Source organism: Trematomus bernacchii, unplaced genomic scaffold, assembly GCF_902827165.1.
Source record: "Trematomus bernacchii unplaced genomic scaffold, fTreBer1.1, whole genome shotgun sequence".
Lineage (NCBI taxonomy): Eukaryota > Metazoa > Chordata > Actinopteri > Perciformes > Nototheniidae > Trematomus > Trematomus bernacchii.
Genome location: NW_022987992.1, coordinates 24,598 through 49,303, shown reverse-complemented (window position 1 = coordinate 49,303; position 24,706 = coordinate 24,598). Strand labels below are relative to the sequence as shown.

Sequence of the window (24,706 nt, the reverse complement as noted above, 5' to 3'; positions counted from 1 at the left end):
TTCCAGCGAGCTGCTGCTCTGCTAGCCGCTGCTGCTGCTGCTGCGAGAGAAGAAGAAGGAGAAGGAGAAGAAGAAGGAGAAGGGAGAAGGAGGAGAAGAAGAGGAGTGAAGCTCGTTTCCCTTCCGCACCGAGAGAGGGACGCTGTTTTCTACGCATGAGGATCTGAGGGCACCGGGAAAACAAGCTCCGGAACCGAGCCTTTCTGACACCAGAACCCCGGGCAGCGGAGAGCTTTTGGACCTGAGGGGGTGATGGAGTCCAGGAGGAGAGTACATTAATCACAAGGTAGGAACATGGAAGTGCCATTTATTTTACAATCTCAATCTGTATTCATTTACACAGCACATTTAACACAACCTCAGTGGACCAAAGTGCTGTCAAGGGAACAAATACAATATATAAAATAACACAATAGGAGTACAATAATAAAACAATAACTAGAAACCTATAAAGACATATAGAAATGTCAAAATGTCATATTCAACTATATTAGAAGCCAGTGCAAAGAGGTGAGATATACGCGTTAATGCACGGGTGTGTGTTGGCTCTTTTCTTCATATGTACATGATGAATGCATCACACACACTCATGCATGTCTGTGTGGCAGTGTGTGTGTGTGTGTGGCAGAGCTTCCATTTTGGAGCTAAAATGGATGCTGGCGCACATTTCTCTGGCCTTTTCTTACATAATCCCGGAGGCTGCAGTATGCTCCGTGTTCACAGGGAGGCTATAGCATGTGTGTAGCATGTTTATAGCATGTGTGTAGCATGTTTAATCCCTCTCTCTGCATGGGATGAAACGCAGAGCTGCTGAACGACAGAGGCATGCTGGAGATGGAGAACAGTCCTTCATGTTGCAGTGTTTACATCGTGCTGTGAGGGAATGCATCTCATTAGGAGTTGATCATGCAGTCTAGAAAACATCACGAGAAAGAACTCTGATCGTTTGTTTGAGTAAAGGTGATACTCAGTGGTGTAAAGCACATCTTTGAGGGCACATGTTACTCTTTGACAGCTGTTACAGGTGCAGGATTTCATCTAATACAACATATACAATTAATAATGTACATGCTATGGTCAGATATCCAGCAGCAGTAAAGTCATTACAATGAGCTCCATCTTCACACGTGTGTATGTATGTATCTTTGTACTATATGTATCTGTATGTGTATATATATGTGTGTGTATGTATATGTGTCAATCAACAAGTAAAGCAGATTAATAATAATAATATTATAATAATGATAATTATTTATAGATTATAGATTATAAATAAATAATTTAGGGACAAGGGAGTGAGATTAAATAAATTACTTCTTCTCACTCCTTTTCGAACACTAGACGTGGGACTGTTTATGTTGCTAATGCTGTTGTTGTTGTTGTTGTGTTAACATAATCTCCACACGTCTACCCTACTTTGATCATTTTCTAATCATGATTCGAAAATGATAAAAGTAGGGTAGACGTGTGGAGATTATCCGACTGAACAAAACGTGATCCGTCTCTTCAATGCGTTTCGACCACAAACCTGATTTCCAGCTATTTTCCAAAAATCCTCTGGAGAGATCTCACTGGGTTTTTGTCGAGGGAACCGGAAGGAACCGGAAGGAACCCATGCGCAGCTTACGTCCGGGTTTTAGGACGCGTCACTGCGCCACTCTATAAACGTATCATATTCTTTGCAAGCTCTTACGGGGCCTCGTGAAATGAAGTCGTGCCAAATCCCTGATTCAGACTGTTATTGTGTAAAAGGGTCAAAGTCAACTTTATTGTCAATCTCAAAATATGTTTGTACTCAGAAAGTTTCCTACAGTCCAGAGGTATAAAAACACTCACACATTAAAATACAAGAACACTCAATAATAATACAAAAAACACAAAATAACCGTTTACTTCAAGTTCACAAGTTCACAAGGTTCAAGGTTCAAGGTTCAAGGTTAGTTTATTTGTAAAGCACATTTTAAGACACAGAGGCATTCAACACATACTAATTCAAAACAAAACAAACACACAAACAAAAAAGACAATTCATAAAAGCGAGAATATGTCTGCAGCTCAAAGTGCGATAAGGCTGAAGGAGAAACGGTGTTAACGTATTTTTCCGAATGTCAGGCAGTTTGTTCCAGGCTTGTGTTTAAATGAAAGCTAAAAGCTGCCTCGGCCAAATGTAGTTCTGACAACGGATAAAAGCTCCTGAAGAAAAGAGACCTCTGGCTCCAACATTGAAGCACCTTTTTACATTGGCCATTGTTTCTACTTGAGATGTGTTCTGATGTTTGTTCCTTTCAGGACTCCACGTGCTCTGTGTTTCGCCCTCATGTTGGATTCATGTTTCTGTGGTCTTCATTTGAACCTTTGATCTTTCTTGTGAAGCACTTTGTGGCACGACTGAATTCCTGCTCCGTGATTAATAAAGTGTGAACTCCTTCTTCTTCTCCTCTCACAGATTCCTCCTGAAGTGTGAGACTCTCTCTGGTCCTTCTCCAATCTCTTCCTCCCGACCCCTCAGCTGACCCTACCTCCCCAAAAGCATCATCATGGGCACCGTGCTCTCTCTGTCGCCCAGCTACCGGAAGGCGGCGCTGTTTGATGACGGCCCGGCGACGGTGGGACACTACACCGCGGTGCAGAACAGCAAAAACGCCAAAGATGCCAAGGACAACACCTCCAACAACGCCGGGAAATCCTTCAAACGTCCGTCCATCATCAGCGTGCTGCCATGGAAACGCATCGTGGCGGTGTCGGCGAAAAGGAAGGAATCGAAAAAGCTGCAGGCGGAGGGCGGAGACAACGGGAAAGGAAACTCTCCGGACGCCACGATCACCGTGAGTTCGGCGTCTAATAGCCTGAAGCTGAAGAAATCCCAGTCGTGCGCGAATCTGTCCTTGTTTTCCTCCGGCCCGGACGCAACGGCGAGCTCCACCATCGCCAACGTTAAAGTCAGAGTCGCCCACCTGCCGGTTTCTAAAACCCTCGCCAACGTCAACGTAGCCTCCAGGAAGAGTTCCCACGCCGGGGTCCAGCCCTCCAACGCCACCGGGACGCCGAAACGGGTCATCGTCCAGGTAAGCATTCCATCAGAAACAGCTAGTCGTGTCTCTTTGCCAGAAAACCTGAACATGCCAGATAATAAATAAATACACGTTATTTATACCTTTCATGCTTAACGCAGCCCGAAGTGCCAAAACGCGTTATTATCCAGGTAAATATTTCATCAAAAACAGCTTTTTTTTTTGTCTCTATTTCCAATCCAACTTTATTGATCCAGCACATTTAAAAACAACAGAGTTGACCAACGTGCTTTACATCAATACATTTAGACAAACCGATCGGACGTCAAAGCACGAGACAATAAAACCATACTTATAAACACAGTAGAGATGTCCCGATCCGATCACGTGATCGGGGATCGGAGCCAGATCACGTGATTTTCAAAAGATCGGAATCGGGAAAAAAAAATCGGGGATCGGGATTTTTTTTTTTTTTTTTTTTATAAAATATTTTTATATTTTTACGACGAGTACACAGCGGCCACTCAGGTAACGGCACTGAAACAACTGACACGTTCAGAGACTTTTAAAAGGAAAGAGAAACTGCCCCAGAACAGTGAAAAGGCCAAAAAAATAACAGCCAAGATAGCTGAATTCATCGCGTTGGATGACCAGCCGTTATCTGTTACATTTTTTTTCTCTTAATGCATTGCATAAAGATCGGATCGGGAAAAATCGGTATCGGCAGATTGTCAAAATCAAATGATCGGAATCGGATCGGGAGCAAAAAAAGGTGATCGGGACATCCCTAAAACACAGACTGAAAAAACTTTCACACACGATGTAAAAAACATTTAAAAACACAAGAAAATAGAAAACCCAAAAAGCCCGGGTCTTTAAACGAGATTTAAAAACAGGCAAAGCTTATTTAAAGATAAGACAAGAAGCACTTTATTGATCCCAGTTTGGGAAATGTTTGCGTTCAGACAAGGCATTGAACATGAACTTTGTAGAGATTTGAACTTTGTTTTAAAACAGTGGAAAGCTCAGGAGTTTCCTCGAATATCTTTAGCAGATTCAGTCCACCTCTCTCGTCTCATATCCCCCTCCCACTTCTCTCCCCTCCCAGGCGTCCACCAGCGAGTTGATGCGCAGCCTCGGAGAGTTCCTGTGCCGCCGCTGCTACCGTCTGAAGCGCCTGTCTCCGACGGACCCGGTGCTGTGGCTGCGGAGCGTCGACAGGTCTCTGCTCCTCCAGGGCTGGCAGGACCAAGGCTTCATCACCCCGGCTAACGTGGTCTTCCTCTACATGCTGTGCCGCGACGTGGTCTCCTCCGAGGTGGTCTCAGAGCGAGAGCTTCAGGCGTCGCTGCTCACCTGCCTCTACCTGTCCTACTCGTACATGGGTAACGAGATCTCGTACCCGCTGAAGCCCTTCCTGGTGGAGGCGGAGAGGAAGGAGCTCTTCTGGGACCGATGCCTGGACATCATCGACAGGATGAGCGGAAAGATGCTTCAGATCAACACCGACCCGCACTTCTTCACCCAGGTGTTCTCAGACCTGAAGAACGAGAGCAAGAAGGAGGAGGAGAAGACCAAGCTGCTCATAGGCCTCGACCGATAAGAGGAGGAGGGAAGGAGGGAAGTGAGGAGGGAAGGGAGGATAGAAAGGGTTCATATGTTGAGGACTAATGGTGCGTTCACACCGGACGGAAAGCACATTTCAAACCTCTTATTTATTCATAATTTGTTATCAGGGTTTATCTCCATGTAGATACGATACGATAATACTTTAACGGTCAGATCAAGTCTGAAATGCTCCTTGCATCACAGCAGCTCCATGTGTAACATCAACAACAAACATTTAACATTTAACATAACATCAGGATCAGTGTTGCTGCTTCGTGCATGATGCGTGTGTCCGTGTGTCCGTGTGAGTGTGCGAGCGTGCGAGCGTGTGTCCGTGCGAGCGTGTGTCCGTGTGAGCGTGCGAGCGTGCGAGCGTGCGAGCGTGTGTCCGTGCGAGCGTGTGTCCGTGTGAGCGTGTGAGCGTGTGTCCGTGCGAGCGTGCGAGCGTGTGTCCGTGTGAGCGTGCGAGCGTGTGTCCGTGTGAGCGTGTGTCCGTGCGAGCGTGCGAGCGTGCGAGCGTGTGTCCGTGTGAGCGTGTGTCCGTGCGAGCGTGCGAGCGTGCGAGCGTGTGTCCGTGCGAGCGTGTGTCCGTGTGAGCGTGCGAGCGTGTGTCCGTGCGAGCGTGTGAGCGTGTGAGCGTGTGAGCGTGCGAGCGTGTGTCCGTGTGAGCGTGTGTCCGTGCGAGCGTGCGAGCGTGCGAGCGTGTGTCCGTGCGAGCGTGTGTCCGTGTGAGCGTGCGAGCGTGCGAGCGCGAGCGTGCGAGCGTGTGTCCGTGTGAGCGTGCGAGCGTGCGAGCGTGCGAGCGTGCGAGCGTGTGTCCGTGTGAGCGTGTGTCCGTGTGAGCGTGCGAGCGTGCGAGCGTGTGTCCGTGCGAGCGTGTGTCCGTGTGAGCGTGCGAGCGTGCGAGCGTGCGAGCGTGTGTCCGTGTGAGCGTGTGTCCGTGTGAGCGTGCGAGCGTGCGAGCGTGCGAGCGTGCGAGCGTGTGTCCGTGTGAGCGTGTGTCCGTGTGAGCGTGTGAGCGTGTGAGCGTGTGTCCTTGTGAGCGTGTGAGCGTGTGTCCGTGTGAGCGTGCGAGCGTGCGAGCGTGTGTCCGTGTGAGCGTGCGAGCGTGCGAGCGTGCGAGCGTGCGAGCGTGCGAGCGTGCGAGCGTGTGAGCGTGTGAGCGTGTGTCCTTGTGAGCGTGCGAGCGTGCGAGCGTGTGAGCGTGTGTCCGTGTGAGCGTGTGAGCGTGTGAGCGTGTGTCCTTGTGAGCGTGTGAGCGTATGTCCGTGTGAGCATGCGAGCGTGCGAGCGTGTGAGCGTGTGAGCGTGCGAGCGTGGGAGCGTGTGTCCGTGTGAGCGTGCTTCAGCTCAACAGAGCAGTGGAGCGATTCCTCGGAGCAGTTTTGTTGTCCGGCGTCTCTTTCACTTCATCATTAACCACATCTCCTCGTGAGCTTCTGGGTGTTAAACAGTGTTTGGGTAATGAGCCACCTGAACACTAAACACAGAAGACAGAGACCTTGGACGCGATTAGATTCTCAAGACAGACGTGTTACTTTACTTTACGTGTTCGTGTCCAACACCATGGAGTCGGGGTGAGACTATAAACCTTCTTTAAAGATCATTTGTTTCTCAAGAACGATTAGAAAAAGGTTCTGAGGATCAGAGACATGCATCTGTTGCTCTTTAGCCAGACTACACAGGTGTACGACTGAAAGGTGAATACCATAAGTACAAAGTGTATTGATGATAGTGTGTGAGACGTTTCCGCTATAGAGGAATGTCCCGGGATGGAGAATCCAGAAGCACCTTGCATGAGATCACTTCATCACGTGCTCGCACATCCAAAACCTGCTTTTTGCCAAATCCAGCTCACCTTTTCCCCACAACCACCTGCCCTCCAAGTCCACTTTCTGAACTCTACAGAAAGCTGGGCTCGAATCAAACACAACGACCGCAAAGTTGTGTGACTGTGAGACGAAGGGTTTGCACCGTGTCGGGTGCAAAGTTGTCAAATTGGCTCTTAATTGAGTATGAAAAGCTCATCTTTGGGCACTGTCTAATACCCTGAATCAGCCCGTCTGTTTACATGAAGACATTCGGGGGAAACGCAATAGATATTCTAAAGGGGGATTTATTTATTGACTTCCTGTTCCCCTGCACTTTGACCTGCAGTCCATATTGGTGCTGTGACCACAGAGAGAGAAAGGGATAACAAACGTACAAACAACCGAAAGATAGAAAGACGTACAGGTCGAAAGAATGGAAGAACAAACAAACTAACGAACGAACGAACGAAAGATTCAAAGACAGAAAGACCGGACGAAAGAAAGAACAAACACACAAAATAAATACGAAAGACGTCCAGGTCGAAATACGGAATGAACGAATAAATAAAGACCGAATGAATGACAGAAAGACAGATATTCTGTTCACGTCCCTCTGCTCTCATCTTGTCTTCTTCTTCTTCTTCTGAATGATCGCTGGAGGACCTTTTTTCCGAGGGTTGATCATGTGACCTGCCTCGACCAATGGCTACAGAAGGAAATGACTTTATTCCAGACGTGTAAATGTGACTCTTCTTCCTCCTCTTCCTCCTCACAGAGACTCTCTGTCCTCCCGTCGTCACATGTCTACAGACTCTCTGATTGGTCCGTTATTTACAGTTATTTCACGTGCATGTGTGCTTCTTTAGGTTTCCTGTAGCATGCTGCTTTGTGTCGGGACACTTGAGACTGAAGTGACACTCAGCGATGTGACGTCTGGAGAAAGATATCGTCTTGAAACCATCGATGAATGGAAGTCTGAAAAACCCCGGGAATGAGTCAGCGTTTGGTCTCTGTTCCCTGATCTGGAGTTCAATGAGTCAGCGTTTGGTCTCTGTTCCCTGATCTGGAGTTCAATGAGTTGTTGGTTGTTAAAAGAGTGGAAAGCTCAAGGCACGTTTATTTATATCGCACATTTCAACACAAGGCAATTCAAAGTGCTTTACAAAAATGAAAGACATTAAGAGCATAAAACACATTAGAAACACTAAAAAGAAAAGATAATAAAACATGAATTTGATTTGATTTATTTGGAATGTGTAAAACAATCATACACATTTTTTTACATGAGAAATATTATACAATTCAAAATCAAGCATTGTCAAATTGATATATTAAAATATTACTGATTTTAAGTTATATATAAACAAATTATCTGCTCAATTACATCTGAAAAGGGTTGGGAAGAAGTTTACACTTATGTAATCCCCTTCTCCCAAAAACTACATTATTAACATTTATATATCTTCTTTCTTGAATCTCTGGACTTAAAACCTTTTTTTCTCAAAATCTCAAAATATTGACTTTTTAAAAAAATCTCAAAATTATGACTTTTTAAAAAAATCTCAAAATTATGAGTTTTTTTAAAAAATCGCAAAATTATGACTTTTTAAAAAAATCTGAAAATTATGACTTTTAAAAAAATCTGAAAATTATGACTTTCGCAAAATTCTCAATTCTCAAAATTCTGTCCTATTTGAAGACTTCCTTCATGAGTCTTCGGACGTTCAACCTATTTCTAGTTTCACAGAATTGGAGCATGATAATAACTGAACGCTGCTCAGGAGATTCCTGGAAGACGTCGTCACATCACTGAGTCGAACAGGAAGCCGAAGAACTCTCTCTTCAGTTTCAGAAAAGTCTCTCAGACATCTCGTCTTCTTCAGATTCATCAAAGAGCGCACACTAAGTCTCTGACTGCTGGACAACAAAGACTTTTAAAGGAATCGTGAATAGGGTTTTTTTCCCCACAACGTCATATATAACAGATGAAGGAGTCATGTGTGCAAAACGTGAGCTAATATTGGAGTCATCGGAACCTGGAGCCTTCAGTTTTCTGTGTGACACAAACTCCATGTGGCCTCCATTTGATGGGAGAAAAACGTAATCAATTCCCATTTTTAACTACATTTTAAATCTTCCCAACCAATCAGATCGTCTCACGTGTTTCTGGACACGTTGCCGATGTTTTAACGTGGTCAAATAATAATGTAGCCTCCATGCAGACGCCATGTGAAACATATGCATAGATCATATATCCCAGTATTCAAACAGTACACTAGTAGCACTCCACTGTAAAAAATGACTGTCAGATCATCTTTCTTTTTCATCATTTGTCGTATTTTGAGTGGGATTTAAATCACAGCAAACGTTTGGTTGACAGAAAGAAGTCGTAACGGTCAATTGTGTTGTATTAAATACAAATTCAACACTTTGATGATCCAGGTTTTGGATGCTTTCGAACGACAGAAGGAGAGACAATGTTTTTATTTGTGTTTTCTCGAGATTTTTCACCGTTTTTTGCTTCCACCTTCCTGCCGTGCAAGGACACTTAAAAAGGAGGCAAGGACACGAGGACAGGAGGCGAGGAAAGGAAAACGGGACGCGTCCTCTGAATGAACCTTTTTCTTGCTCTGATCATCCATCACCATGACGACGATGTGCCATATTCGATCTGTTCGGTGTCACGTGTGAAGATAACGATGGATTCTGGGTTTCCTTCCTCTTCATCTGTGTCGTCGTGTTAAAAGGCTTCTCTGTTTCTGTGGATGTATGGAAGTGAATGTGAGAAATAAGAACCATTGATCTACTGTTACAGGTACTTTATATAAAAACCTTTACAAGCTGCGTGTGTGTGGGTTATTTTTAGAGACTTTTATTTTGAGACAGTTCCTGTTCTGACCACAGGGGGCAGCACTGAGACGGAGCATTCATAGCTATTAATACAATCACAATAAGAATACTTTATTGATCCCAGAGACTGATCTTGAGATGCTCGATTTAATAATTAAATAAATAAGAAATACTGTAAAAAACAGTTTGAGTTTGTAAGTATAATTAAAAGATAAAATAAAATAAAAGTTTTTTGTTTTTTGTAACATGATGAAATATTAAACTATAATATTAAAATGTATATATAATTATTATTATAATATAATTTAAAACATGTAAAAAGAGAACAAATGTAATGTAAATGTAAAAACCATATTGTATAATAATATGGTCCCTGTGTAGCTGTCCAAGGTGCTGAAGAGGATATACGAGTGTGTGTACATGGTGCTCTCCATGGTGCTGAAATACTTCTAGCTCTGAGTGTTTAAAGCTGATCATATATCCAGTCTAAACATGTACATTAACACGATTTAATTTCACTTGCTTTTTGATTTATCTTATAATAAGTGTTGCAAATCAGATAGATAGATAACCTCTTGAAATGTTGCATTCAAGTAAAGCCTGAGTCCTCTTCAAGGTCACTTCTGATTGGTTCATGTACTGAACATTATGTACTTATTGCTCTCTGTGTATCCCTTTAGATTAGTTTTCAGTTTTCTATCCTGATGCACAGAGACAGTGGGTGTTTCTCAATGTCGAGGAAGGATGCTCCAGAGCCACTATTTCAAGGATGCTACGTCATCGAGTGCCGCCGAAGGACTGTTCCAATGTCCAGGATCCTTGGAGTTCTACCGAGGCCGGCGTCCTTCGTTGCGGGAAATTTCGAGTGTATCCTCCGCGGTCTTAAAATCCCCACAATGCTTTGCGCACGGAACCAATTTCCAAATCTTAGGCGGAAATCGCGCTCCATTTAAGGCGGGGCCTCTCATATGACGCGCACCTGCACACCTGTTAGCCTGTTAGCCTGTTAGCCTGTTAGCCTGTTAGCCTGTTAGCCTGTTAGCTTGTTCCACCATTTGTCGTTTTCCGAGGCTAGGAAGGATTCTTGCCTCGCTTCTGAATGACCTGACTCAGAGGGACATGTCCTTCCAAGGAAGCGTCCTCGACATTGAGAAACACCCAGAGTTTCAGCAGAGGAGCTGTCCGTGGTGCTGAAGCAGAGAAAGACCTCAATATTTACCTAAATAAACGATGTTTTATACAATAATAGAGCAAAAAAAGCTCTATGGTATGGAAGCCCGTTTCAGCCACTGATAGGAAAAAGTCATTTGAATGAGAAACTGTCTCAAAGATATTAGGAAAACTCCAAATCAAGACTCAGTATCTTAATATCTTCACATCATAAAACAATATATTTGGCTCTGTATAATTTGACATATACAAAAATAATGACTTTTTTAACCCAACAACAATCTGACTGAATATCTCAACAAAAAAAACGTTATGACTTAAAGTCAAAATAATTTCGTATCTCAACACTTTGACTCATAATCTCATTATTTCTGACTTAAAGGTCACCTATCACGCTTTGTTCAGGCAATAGCATAGGTCTCAGATATATACAAATATATAAAAAACATGTCTATGAAGTGTTTTGCTCCAAACACCAAACAGATCACCCATTCTAGCCATGCCTCATATCCCTCTATTTCACTTCCTGTTTCTAAAGTGCTGATTTGGGGTATAAAGCTTTAAAAAGTAGGGGTCTGAGCTCATGCGGGACCCGGCAGCTACTGTCTAAACTAAATGCTGCCGTGATGAAACGCCATATCATGGATTATCAAGGATTGTCTCTGAAACAGTATGGAGCTCAAAGGCTTTCTCTCTTGCCGGTTATACCACAAGGTGAGTTCCTTTTTATTTCCTGCTTCTTCACACACATGCTCTCCAGTACAGGTTAGCTCTGAGTGTTAGCGATGCTAATGGAAACACCGACCATATTACGTCCAAAACAGTCGGGCATTGTTTCTGATAGCAACGTCTCTGATTGGGCCGTGGGTCCACATTTCAGATATTACGTCATATCGGACGCAAATCTGGATCAGCTCCGTTGTTCCCCCGTTTTTAGAGATTTGGGTACGGAGGAAAAGAGAGAGGGTTTTATTTCCTGACGCTGCGTGAGTTCCCTGACGCACCGGGGACTCACATGGTGATGTAGAAAAGACATCAACAAGTGCATTTTGCATGATAGGTCCCCTTTAAGTTAGTATCTCAAAGATATGACAAAAATCTCAATTCAATTCATTATTTTGACTGAATATCTAAAAAATATTGACATATTATCTCGTTATTTTTGATATAATCGCTGAACAATGTCTCCCTCATTGTATTGATCTTCCTTATTAAAGCACCAACATTATCAGGTGAGTGATAGATCAATGACATCATCTGTAGACATGTTTAAATAATGAGCCACTAAGTGAAAATATTGAGATGTTTTTGTCATTATTTTTGAGATAATCAGCCAAATTATTAAAATACTAAATCAAAAATATTGATAAAGTTTCATTAATTTGTGATAATCATTACCTACCCCACCTTTAATATCTCAAAATATTGACTTTGTATCTCGTTATTTTGACTTGAATGATTAAAAAAAACATATGAATGCACCAACAGGTAGATTAGTGACGTCACCTGTACAGTATGCTTCCATTGATGCCTCTCCACGCTGTGACGTCGTCCTCATGTTTCTCTCTGTTATCTGCCACGTGAGGCTCACCCCGGCCGTGGACCCTCCTCCTGTGCACGCGAGCTAATCAGACCACTTCCGCTCCCAGCAGCCAATCAGATGTCTGTGCGCCGCGGCTTATAAACCGTTCATCGTCTCCTCCTCTCTCGTCTCCTCGCCTCCTCTTCTCTTCTCCTCCTTTCAACACAGACCTGATCCTCGGACAAACTGAACCATGGCGGCCCGGGTAAGAAAACACACCGTGATTATTATATGTATTTACCCCGATATTAGTCACAAAATGGTGTCTGTGCTAAAGGGGATAAAGAAGGGGAAAATGGCGTAGAAGCATCGAGAGATTTCTGTCTGATCCTCCTGATGGAGAGGATTTATATATTCCGCTTTATGGAGATTTCCCACTCTGCTTTATATCCCGATATGTCGCAGCTTGTCCTCCCGTCATGTCGCAGCTTTATGTCAGCAGGATGTATTCTGTGCACCTTATTCTGCAGCTCATCTGCTCTGCGTTAATCTCTGCTGCTGCTGCTGCTGCTGCTGCTGCTGCTGCGTGCCCTTGAGCCACCGGAAACGCTTTTATATTTAACGAGCTTTGCACCTGAAATAAATAAACGAGAGGACGTTTTAAAGTGTGTGTGTGTGTGTGTGTGTGTGTGTGTGTGTGTGTGTGTGTGTGTGTGTGTGTGTGTGTGTGTGTGCGTGTGTGTGTGTGTGTGGCGTGTGTGTGAGATTTCCACCGTGTGAGACAGAAATCTGCGGGATTTTCGGTGCAGAATGCGGGTTGTTTGGAGGCTGGTAGATGCTTGCAGATATATTTCACGGTGCTGCACAGGGAGGTGTGTGTGTGCGTGTGCGTGTGCGTGTGTGTGTGTGTGTGTGTGTGTGTGTGTGTGTGTGTGTGTGTGTGTGTGTGTGTGTGTGTGTGTGTGTGTGTGTGTGTGTGTGTGTGTGTGTGCTCAGGCCCTGCTGTAGAGGACACACAGCATGCATCTGTCAGAGTAGCGGAACCAAGTGCATCTGTTTGTATCTTGCAAATCTAATATATCATATTCCATTTACTTGGATACGGACTCTTCTTGCACTATTTTATTTGTATTATCTGTTCTATGTCCTATATATATTCATGTTGCTCTGTTGGAGGAGGACTTCAGTTTGTCATTGACATATCTCTGCAGCTGCTGAGCTCATGATGAGAGAGAGTTGAAATTGAATCGTGACAAAGTGTGATTTGATGCGTCATGATGTTTATATTCCCGGTGGAAGGTGTGCAGAGACTCAGTGAATGATCCCAGGTGGAGGTATGAGTCTCTCTCTTGTTTAAAAATGCACAGATATAGCAGATACCAGATGATAAAGAGAGCAGGGAGAGGCAGGAAACACACTTTAAGAACAACAAATGACATGAAGATGAATATAATATACATTTATAAGACGTGTCTAAACGAGTTTGCATTCTGATTTGATTTGACATATATTAAAGGTGTATAGAGTAGTTGTGTGAATGAAGATCCTGTTTCCTCCAACAGTGCAGGATGAGATTATAGCTCTGATGTCCGTGCAGTAAACATGCAGCTAATGCTTGTTGCTACTTAGCTTAGCTTTCAGACGGCAACACGCAGGCTACACCAAACACTGTAAAAGGTCATGTGATGAAGAGCACGTCAGCCTCCATGGAGAGAGGACTTTCCACCTGGAGAAACAACGTCAGACTGGTTTGAAACCTGAACAAACAGACTGGTTTGAACCCACAATGTGTTTTCCAAAGCCTGACTGTAATAAAGCAAGGCACTGAAACCCCACAACTGCCCCTGGAGATTGATGACTCTCACATTTCAGAATCAGAACACCTTTATTCGTCCCACAGAAAAGAGCCACAGACAGCTTCATGTTAACTAAGAAGCATGCGTTACAACATATTCAACACACATTTAAAAAGAAAATGACATATTTTACAAAATACACAGTTCTGAGATTTATTAGCCAGGTATATATTGCACAGTTATTAACGGCATATATATATATTGCACATTATTGGTGTTATTTGGGGTGTGTAGGCAAGGCAACGTTTATTTATATATAGCACAACACAAGGCAATTCAAAGTGAAAAGACGGACCCTCAGACGTCTTAGAAATGACCGTGTTAATCTTTAAATGGTTGGATGTAGATCTTAAGAAATGGAGAGCTTTGTCTCCTTCTGTCTATTTGAGTTTCTTGTTGAAATCCTGCAGAGTCACGAAGCTAGAAGCTGCAGCAACACGCAGCAACAATAATGTTGATGTGTTGATGTTACACCACGAGGAGAGCGAACGTAATCACGTGCATGAATGCGTGAGAGCGAGCCTTTTAGACCCTTTAATATATCATGTTCTAGTTTCTCACGTTCACGCAGAAGTGGCTCTCGGGGGTTAAAAGGAGTGGTAGCTGTGATTGTTTAAAGTGATCTGAGATGGATGAAACACACCGTCTGTTACGACTGGAAGAACGGGTTTGAACTCAAATGCACGACTCACACAGGTTTGAACAAAAAAGGGTTTATTCAAACCAAAGCTCAACTACAATGGTGTAAAAAACAAAGTCACTCTGAAAGGTAGGGTAGGTACGTTTGAGAAACCGGCTCGAGATCGCTAGAATTAGAAAATACACAACCGGAGAAAATCTGCCACTTCCTTACAGAGCCCCTCCTCCAACACACACGAACGCGCACATGACCAATGAGGGCACGAGATAAGTTTGTGCACAGATGGAAGGCTGACAGGCAGGTAGGCCATCCAGTTATTTTAGCCGGCTCAGATGATTGGTCGTGCTTTTTACAGTACTACAGCTTCCACAGATGATATTTCTTTATGGATTCTTTGTCAAAGCACTTCAGATATTCATTGCTATCAGGATGTTAAGAGCATTCCATGGAATATAACAACAAGTGTATCTCGAGCCGGTTTCTCAAACTTACCTACCCCACCTTTAAAGAGGAAAAACACTAGGAGCATGAATAACAAAATACAAGACAAGACGTGGCTCAAAGCTCTGCTTGGGAAGTTGGGAGTTTTCCTGGCATGATACGCTGGTTGTAGTCACAAGGAACGCAACTAACTGGCACAGGACAAAGGGAGACGAGGACAATAAATACACCAGGTCATGAACAGGTGGAAACAATCAGGGGAGACAATCACAGGAGTGGGAGACACACAAGGAAGGGAGGTCAGAGTATCTGAAACGAGAGGGAAGGTTACTATTCACACATCAGGTTGCACTCAAAGGGCCGGCTGTAACTTTAAGAATATATACAAATATACATACATATTATATAAAATAATGTATTATATTACACCAGAACATCAGCAGGAGAGGACTCTTTAAAGTAGAGACACTACATACTGATATACACCTGAACATCAGCAGGAGAGGACTCTTTAAAGTAGATACACTACATACTGATATACACCTGAACATCAGCAGGAGAGGACTCTTTAAAGAAGAGACACTACATACTGATATACACCTGAACATCAGCAGGAGTGGACTCTTTAAAGTAGAGACACTACATACTGATATACACCTGAACATCAGCAGGAGAGGACTCTTTAAAGTAGAGACACTACATACTGATATACACCTGAACATCAGCAGGAGAGGACTCTTTAAAGTAGAGACACTACATACTGATATACACCTGAACATCAGCAGGAGAGGACTCTTTAAAGTAGAGACACTACATACTGATAAACACCTGAACATCAACAGGAGAGGACTCTTTAAAGTAGAGACACTACATACTGATATACACCTGAACATCAGCAGGAGAGGACTCTTTAAAGTAGAGACACTACATACTGATATACACCTGAACCTCAGCAGGAGAGGACTCTTTAAAGTAGATACACTACATACTGATATACACCTGAACATCAGCAGGAGAGGACTCTTTAAAGTAGAGACACTACATACTGATATACACCTGAACATCAGCAGGAGAGGACTCTTTAAAGTAGAGACACTACATACTGATATACACCTGAACATCAGCAGGAGAGGACTCTTTAAAGTAGAGACACTACATCAATCTTTATTCTCCACCTTTTTATCCCAGCGACGCACCTCTCGCTGCTGCACCTTGCACCATTGTGATGCTCTCACACACACACACACACACACACACACACACACACACACACACACACACACACACACACACACACACACCATCACAGCTGATAACTGAGAGAGGTGTCTAAAGAACAGACTGTATGGAGATCCCTGCCTCCATGGTTACTGCTGCTACGTCATTTTATCAGCTGCAGCTAATTAGATGATTAGACATAAGCTTAATCAACACACACACACACACACACACACACACACACGCACAATCAATGCTTGTGGTTAACGTAACTGTTAGCGTGGATGTGATATAACATGTAGCGGTTTCATGTCTGCCATGTTAAGCTCAGGCTGGATTTTACGTGTGTGTGTGTGTGTGTGTGTGTGTGTGTGTGTGTGTGTGTGTGTGTGTGTGTGTGTGTGTGTGTGTGTGTGTGTGTGTGTGTGTGTGTGTGTGTGTGTGTGTGTGTGTGTGTGTGTGTGTGTGTGTGTGTGTGTGTGTGTGTGTGTGTGTGTGTGTGTGTGTGTGTGTGTGTGTGTGTGTGTGTGTGTGTGTGTGTGAAGGAGGAGATGGCACGTTCCTCCTCTTGGACATCGGCATGAGTCAAAAGTGACCAGCGGCGTGTTTTTCAACCCTCCCCTCTGCTGACACACACACACACACACACACACACACACACACACACACACACTGTTGCTGGGCATACTGCGGCCTGTCAGAGTGAATCAGGACCAAACACTGACGCTGACTCCATGAAAAACTCAGCATCCGTTTCATATAAGTGACATGGGAAATAAAGGCATTCATTGTCAATAAGACAATCAGGGTTAGGGTTCATCTCACCATTTATTAAACTAATTTGACCAATGGTATCTCTCCCAGTTCTCACTACTAGGACTGCACAACTAATCCACATTTTATTGAAATGGTTAGACTAGTGCATAACACAATTTGCAGTATGCACAGTATTTGTTAAATAAGCTCAAATATGTGAATGAAGTAAGGGTGCAAAAATGACACCCTGCATTATTGTGAAAAGTCTGTCACAAAACATCACCAGTAGTTATTTTTCCACATCATGCGGCCCTACCCTACTTCTTTCTGTCTGTGTCTCAAATGTGTTCATGCATTTTTTCATAGCTTTTATATAATCTGGAAGAGCTTATTATCTTGCCAGAAAAGCTTCCAGTGAGGACAGAGGAAGATGAGGGAGGTTTTAATGTTGACTCTCTGTCTGTTATTCTGTAATCTGAGGATTTCACTGCCGCGGTACAAGAGGACTCATCCCAAAATACTAAATGCTGGTGTCCTGATTTCAGACTGACACTGACTGTGCTTTACAGCGATGCAATAGGACTCACGATATTGAAGGAATAGGTCATCAGTATTCACATTGTCTTTGAAAGAATAGTGCAGTATTGAAGAGGATCTGCACCAAAGAAGTTTTTTTAAGTCTATGTTAATATAATAATGCTGCCATATCTCTGCAGCGCCACAATACTTCCTTCAAATGGGTTTTTAACAACTATTCTGCCTTTGACAAATATTCTTTCACAAATGACGGATTTTGATTTTGCCTTTTCATTTTAACAACTTTGGTTTTTACACCAGAAAACACAAAACCTGTTGTTCCCGTTTAGGAGCTATTCTCAGTTTCAACAGATTCAACTGGTATTTCAACCCAGTCTCACGGCATTTCGTGTTATAGTCACGAAATGCCGTGAGACTGTGTTGGGTATTTACCCTTTACCAATAACGTTGTGTTTTTAAGGTTTGTGGGTCTTTGCGGGACTTGATTACATCTTGGCTCTACGATATAGGAAATATTCCCCAGAGTCCATGACGTATGATCTAGGGATGCTAGAAACTGACCATGATCAAATTCGAAAATCGGACAGCCCTGTCGAATATTAATCGATTATTCGCCGCCGCCCCCCCCCCCCCCCCCCCCACCCCCGCGGGAGAGAGAAAAAAATAAGTATTTTCGCAGAGCTTGCATTTTACTTCATTTGCACATGTCAGTTCGAAGTAGTTCGAACTCAAACTCTTCTTTGTTCATCTTTAGTTGTGTTGTTCTCACTGTTCTGTTTGTATATCGCCAATAAATCAATCGCACGTGTGACGGAGAAGGGGGGGGGCGGGGTCGGTGTGTAGCAGGCAGCAGCAGTCTGCGGCTTCCTCCAAGTTTACAGTAAAACAAACTGGTGGTGTGACCAATGGCCATTTACAATTATTAATACTATTACTATTATTAGCATTAGTCTATATTTAGGTTGAAACTAAGCCAGGAAAAAAAAGAAAAACATAAATAATAATAAAAAAAAATATAAATAAAATCGAATTTTAAAAATAATTTTCGATTATGGAGACTGTAACGAATATTCGAAAAATCGAATAATCGCTGGCATCCCTAGTATGATCCCAGGTGTTTTAAAATCATTGACAATTCTGAGATTGGATCCATCTCTTGGAGACATAGTCGGGTTGTACTGTTTGAGATTAACTCGATGCGTTGCAGTAAAGTCTAACGAAAGCAGCAACTTCTTCGAGGGGGAGATTGGATTGCGAGGTCATTGTTTGATCTGCGGTCTTAAAAGGTAAATTGACAAAAGGATTTACCGGGATTTTCCGTCTTTGTCCTGTAAGTAAACAACAGGGAGTCAGTTTAAGGTCGGACACTCTGGCTGTGGAGGGGATTGAACTGAAGACCTTCTGTCACCATCTGTCCACCAGAAACTCTACAGTGAAGCATGTCAACATTACAAAGGTTCAAGAATACCATGGATAAGGCCATACTGGATCAAAAACAGACTGATATACTGTATGCTCTTATTGGGTGTTACTGGTGTAGAAACATCTTGAAAAATGCATTTTTACCACCTGCAGAATATTCCATCTTTGGACACAAATATTCAGTTTACTGCTTAACTATTGGTAACTGTGTCAGTGTAGTGTCAAAGGTAAACAGCTTAGATGGAATTAGAGCTGAAGTGTAGAGTGGACGCTAACAGGATTACTCAGTGAAACACTGTTGTTTGAACTCTGTTTGCTTCATGTTGTGGATGTGAAACTGCAGGAGGATTCAGAGGGGAAAATAAGATTTGATTTGAGGGTCTTTTGAGCCATAATGTAAGCACCAAACTCACCTTAACAGAGGTCTGCTCTCTGGATGTCCTTTTGTAGAAAGTACAGTATTCCACATCTTTTCTACGATGATCATTGAGCCAGATTCAGCACTCAAAACTCATGGTAAACTGTCCCAGAGGTTTTAATCAGCTGTAGGTAAAGCTAAGTAAGCTAACGTTAGCTCCGTGTGATGCTTGACTTGTTGTCTTTGGTAGACTTCAAGCTGCCTAATTTAAGAAAAACATATTTGTTTTAAGTGTTTAATGAATATGAAGCTAACTGCAGCACAAAACCTGTGTCTGGTTGAATAATGACCCCAAGAGCTGCTAACGTAAGCTAACATTGTGATAGCACACAAGAACGTTAGCTATTAACGGACTCATTCAAACTAATTTATCATTTTAAGTGTTGAATGAATGTAAAGCTAACAATAGGATAAAGATTGTGTCTGGAGTTGCTGGAGAATAAACTCCAGACTCACGTAACACTACTGCAAAGATGCTAACGTTAGCCTACATGTTGATAGCACACAAGAACGTTAGCTAGTAAGTTAACGCCCGGGCTCTTTCAAGCACATACATTTTTGTAGGTGTTTAGAATGTAAAGCTAACAATAGGATAACGATTGTGTCTGGTGTTACTGGAGAATAAACTCCAGACTCACTAAGAGCTGCTAACGTTAGCCTACATTGTGATAGCACACAAGAACGCTAGCTAGCACACAAGAAGCTAGCTAGCACACAAGAAGCTAGCTAGTAACCCAGATAAACACACAGGCTCATTTAAAGATTTTTTTCTGTGTGTGTTTATTGAATGTAAAGCTAACAGTAGGACACAGATCTTGTCTGGAGTTGGTAGAGAATAAACTCCAGACTCACTAAGAGATGCTAACGTTAGCCGTCATGTTGATAGCACCCAGGACAGATTTGAGATGCTCTCCATTGCATCAAGATTCATTTAGTCTGATAAACGTGCTTGTGTAGCTTCGAGGACAACATGATGGATTGAATTAGTCAGAATCAATAATCAGAGCTGAGATTGTGTGCTGTAAGAAGTGAGGGGGCTGCACAGATGGCCTCTCTCCGGTAATGAAGCAAGCATTTTATTCCTTCCATAATCTCCCTGTAGAGCAGAAATCTTTTGCACAGCAGTTATTTGTCAAGAGGATTGCATTTTCTCTTCTCCAGATTCTGTTTACACACCCACACCCACTTTGGGAAGTGTGGGAAGAGCTATCCACCGTTAGCATGTTAGCTTGGTGTTCACTACCAAGCCTTGTTGTTTTCAGGAGGCTACCAACAATGTTATCTTTACTTCACTTGTTCCACGACAATTACAGGGGTAAAATATTGTAATTCCGATATTTATTTTCCATTTAGATATAATTTAAAGTACATTATATCCATGTTGTAGTCCTCTATATCTTGCTGTATGGCTTGAATGATAAGCTAACTTTGCTAAAATCCACATTTCTTCCCCTCTTGTTTGCCGGTCAGATTTGTAATGATGAAAATGGTCTTTGCATAGATGTTCCTGCCAGCAAAAACACATACATGTGTAACAGCATGTGCACAATTAATTGTACATATGTGTAGCTGCATGTTTAATAAAGTCTGTGTAGGATTGTGTGTTTGATAATCGTGTCAGAGGGAGAGTGATGGTTAATCCCGGCTGTCTCGACACAGGGCCTTCCTCTGAGCTAGAGTTATATTTAGAGAGACAACACACACACACACACACACACACACACACACACACACACACACACACACACACACACACACACACACACACACACACACACACACACACACACACACACACACACACTGTTTCTGTGAGTGTGTGTTCAGTGAAGACAGGAACGACCTTCACCGTGTGTTTGTCCTGTGACTCAGATCTTGAGGAGATGCAGCTCTGATACACAGCTCACTAAGATCTCGTTTCTTTAATCCATACCTTTTCAAGTTGCAGTTTTGCTTTAGATTTTTCTTAACCTACCATCCCAGTGACTCCCCGATGATTAAACATGCATGATTGAAATATTTGATTGTACCAAATGTAAGTGCGTGAGTCTTAACTTGGCTGTTGTCCAGTTTCTCTCCTTTCTAGACACAATCGACTGTCAACTAACTATTGATTGTTACGAGGCTGTTAAATGGCTGTCATCACATGTTTTCACTGCAACTCAAATCATTTAAAAGGTGCTTAGAAATGTATCAGTAGGCCGGAAGATGTATATAACGGTTGCAGTTTACTACGGTTGCAGTTTACTACTTTGGAACTATGTGGTTAGGGTTTGGAAAAAATCATGGGTTGTATTTTAGAATAAGTCACGTAATGTCAATGACATACGTGCAGTCACTCAGCTTACGTAGGCATGAAATAAGTCAACAATGTCTGTGTCGCAGGAAACAAGACTTGAACACCCAAGCATATCGTGAACAGGACTTCCAATGTCATAAACACAAACTCAAGATATTTTAAAGCCAGAAAGTACAGTTCCTTTTTGGATTATAGGTGTTAGCATTTGGTTTTCTTGTTGCCGTTGTTTTGCAATGGTTATCGCAGAAAACAAGACTTGAACGCCAACTGTGCTGTGAACAGGACTTGCCGTGTCGTAAACACAAACTCAAGATATTTTTAAGCCAGAAAGTACAAATTCCTTTTTGGATTGCATTGGATTTCATGATTGAACGTTGTGAGAAATTATAGGTGTTAGCATTTGGTTTTCTTGCAGTGAAAACCATAAAGAAGGTGAATATGTTGCCATGAAAGGCCACTGTTTATCAGCTTTGAACTATGTGGTTAGGTTGAGGAAGAAATCATGTCATTTAACATGAAATACATACGTGCAGTCCTTCAGCTTACGTGAGAAATAACTAACTCAACGATGTCCGTGTTGCCGTTGTTTTGCAATGGTTTTTGCAGGAAACAAGACTTGAACACCCAAGCATATCGTGAACAGGACTTGCCGTGTCGTAAACACAAACTCAAGATATTTTTAAGCTAAAAAGGACAGTTCCTTTTTGGATTGCATTGGATTTTGTGATGGTTTTGGCAAAATATATGTTTTCTTGCAGTGAAAACCATCAAGAAGGTGAACATTATACCACGAAAGGCCACTGTTTACCAGCTTTAAACTATGTAGTCAGGTTTAGGTTTGAAATAAGGGACATAAATGACCTTTGTGAAGTCACTCTGATTAGCTACGTCACTAAGCATATCGTGAAGAGGACTTCCCGTGTTGTAAACATAAACTCTTATGGCTAAGGAGTAAAGTTCCTTGTTGGATTGCATTTGGATTTTGTGATTCAAAATTGTGGGAAAATATCCCCGTTACCTTTGCTGTAGCTTTCCTCAGCGTTGCATGTTGTTTTTCGTGCAGTCAAAGCCATATAGCCTCAAAGCTAAATAGGGCTGCATCTGATTATAATCATGATTAAATACATTGATTTATAATAAAGATAACACTGCCACTTTTCTGCTATACCATGCATAACATTTATCATTGCCTTCTTGATTTAATACTCCAACAGAGGGCCAAGGAATTACTTAGTGTGATTAATCTGAAGTGAGTTGGCTCTTACAGGCAGTTTATTCATTTCATAATGTGCAGATATTGGACGTGTCTGACCCTTGAAGATCTTTGGTGTTTCTTCTCAGTTATTGTAATTTGGCTTTATCATATTGTTAGTGATTCTTGAACCCCGAGAGCAGGAGAGACTGAAAAGAGTCAAGGCAAGCTTATAAAAGTTAACAGCATTTAATTACACAAAAGATGCGGTGGTATACAAATGAAATGTGCTCGTTGGTGGTTTGCCCCTGCCAGCTGTTTGGTCCCGTCCGTCCTGGGTCAGCTGGGGGCAAGGAGAGAGCGAGATCCTTCTTGTGTCTCCCGGGTATCAACTGTAGTCTTCTCCTATTGGCCGGCGTCGACGGGGGCGTGTCCAATGCAAATCCTGTCGGTTTCTGCTGCTGAATTACATCACTCAGATGTCTGTGGTCATCTAAACATTCCCTAATAAACCTCATTCTAGCGTCAATAAATGAGTGTTAAACTCAGGGTGTTTAGTGTACAACATCACGTTATTTCACCTTCAATTCACAGTTTGAAAACGTAGCATTTCGCCACATGCTAATGCTAACCGGAAATGACGAAATTCACCAGCGGAAAACCGGAAGTCACATGTGAATCTTCGGTTTTCAGAATAAAACCGATTTAAATTAAATACAGTGTATTTCATTCAAATTACGCCACATCAACATTGATTTTAATTTCTAACAATATCTAGAGTTTCTACTAGTGTTCATTTCGTTGACTAAAACTATGACGAAATATGTTCGTCAACGACCTTTTTTTCCATGACTAAGACGAGACGATGACGAGACGGCACCGACGTCAGTAAACAATAACTGTAACAACATCAACATGCAATATCGTTGACGAAAAGTGACGAGACGAAAATGTAGGATTTTCATTTACTAAATAAAAACTATCTCTCTTTACTTTCGTTGACGAAATATTATCAAAGATAACGTTACATCTGATATATAGTCAGATTTTCTCCTTCTGTTCCATCTCCGGTGCTGCGGCTGGGCAGCAGCTGTGTGTCTGTGCTGCGCACGGCCGCACACTGTGAACTGTCAGGAAGATGTCACATATGCATACAATGCATACTGAGTTAAGGCTGTTACGGCAGTGTTGCGACATGCTTTATGGCATGCGAAGTACTGCTTTACTTCGGAGTAAGCCCGCCAGTTGTCATGTTGCTGCTTACTGTAATGTCTTGACTTACTGTACAATAAACCTGAGTCGAGAAAGATACTCGACCCTCGATCATTCTACATGGTGTCAGAAGTGACCGGTGAGTCACAGGAAATAAACAAGACAAAGTAAAGGAATATAGACGGCGGAATGGCGAAGTTTAATCCCCCAGCGAACTTTTCTTTTGATAAGCCGACTGAATGGCCAGAATGGAGGCAACGCTTTGAGCGGTACAGACTCGCTACTAAACTCGACAAAGATGACGGGAGAGTGCAGGTGAGCTGCCTGATTTATGCCATGGGCAACGAGGCAGAAAACATATTCAAGTCGTTCACTTTTGCCGAAGAAGATGACGGCGATGACTTTGCCGTTGTGGTGGGAAAGTTCAACGAGTACTTTTTCCCGAGGAGGAACGTTATCCACGAGAGGGCATGTTTCCACCAGCGTGTCCAGCGGCCAGGGGAGAAGGCAGAGGGTTTCATCCGAGCCCTGTATGATCTATCAGAACACTGTGAGTTTGGCGCAAGCCGAGATGAGAATATCCGCGACCGAATTGTCGTCGGGATACGAGACAAAGAGCTCTCGCGCAGGCTGCAGCTAACTGCGGACCTAACACTAGCACTGACGACACGGACCGTCAGGCAGTCAGAGGAGGTCGCAGCACAAGTGAGTCTGCAGGAAGACACAGTGGGATCAGTACAGGA

At 42.8% G+C, this 24,706-nt stretch overlaps 2 protein-coding genes across 2 annotated transcripts in view; both read left to right on the top strand.

Annotated features, from left to right (window-relative positions):
* Positions 1-2,537: 2,537 nt before the first annotated feature.
* Positions 2,538-4,958, top strand: LOC117472045 (cyclin-dependent kinase 5 activator 1-like). Its single transcript, XM_034117199.1, has 2 exons — positions 2,538-3,065; positions 4,120-4,958. The coding sequence occupies exons 1-2, from the start codon at positions 2,538-2,540 to the stop codon at positions 4,612-4,614; spliced, it is 1,023 nt and encodes a 340-aa protein (XP_033973090.1). The 3' UTR covers positions 4,615-4,958.
* Positions 4,959-12,122: 7,164 nt separating this feature from the next.
* LOC117472044 (vesicle-fusing ATPase-like) overlaps positions 12,123-24,706 on the top strand; it is a gene marked incomplete at its 3' end in the record, with an annotated part of 33,468 nt that continues 20,884 nt past the window's right edge. Inside the window, exon 1 of the mRNA XM_034117198.1 lies at positions 12,123-12,237. Coding sequence (XP_033973089.1) covers positions 12,226-12,237 — 12 coding nt within the window. The remainder of the gene's footprint in view (positions 12,238-24,706) is intronic.

Excerpts from the sequence above, each read along its gene's own strand:
- LOC117472045 (XM_034117199.1), top strand. The coding sequence starts at position 2,538 with ATGGGCACCGTGCTCTCTCTGTCGCCCAGCTACCGGAAGGCGGCGCTG. Across the intron at positions 3,066-4,119 it reads CGAAACGGGTCATCGTCCAG|GCGTCCACCAGCGAGTTGAT; the intron begins GTAAGCATTCCA and ends CTCCCCTCCCAG.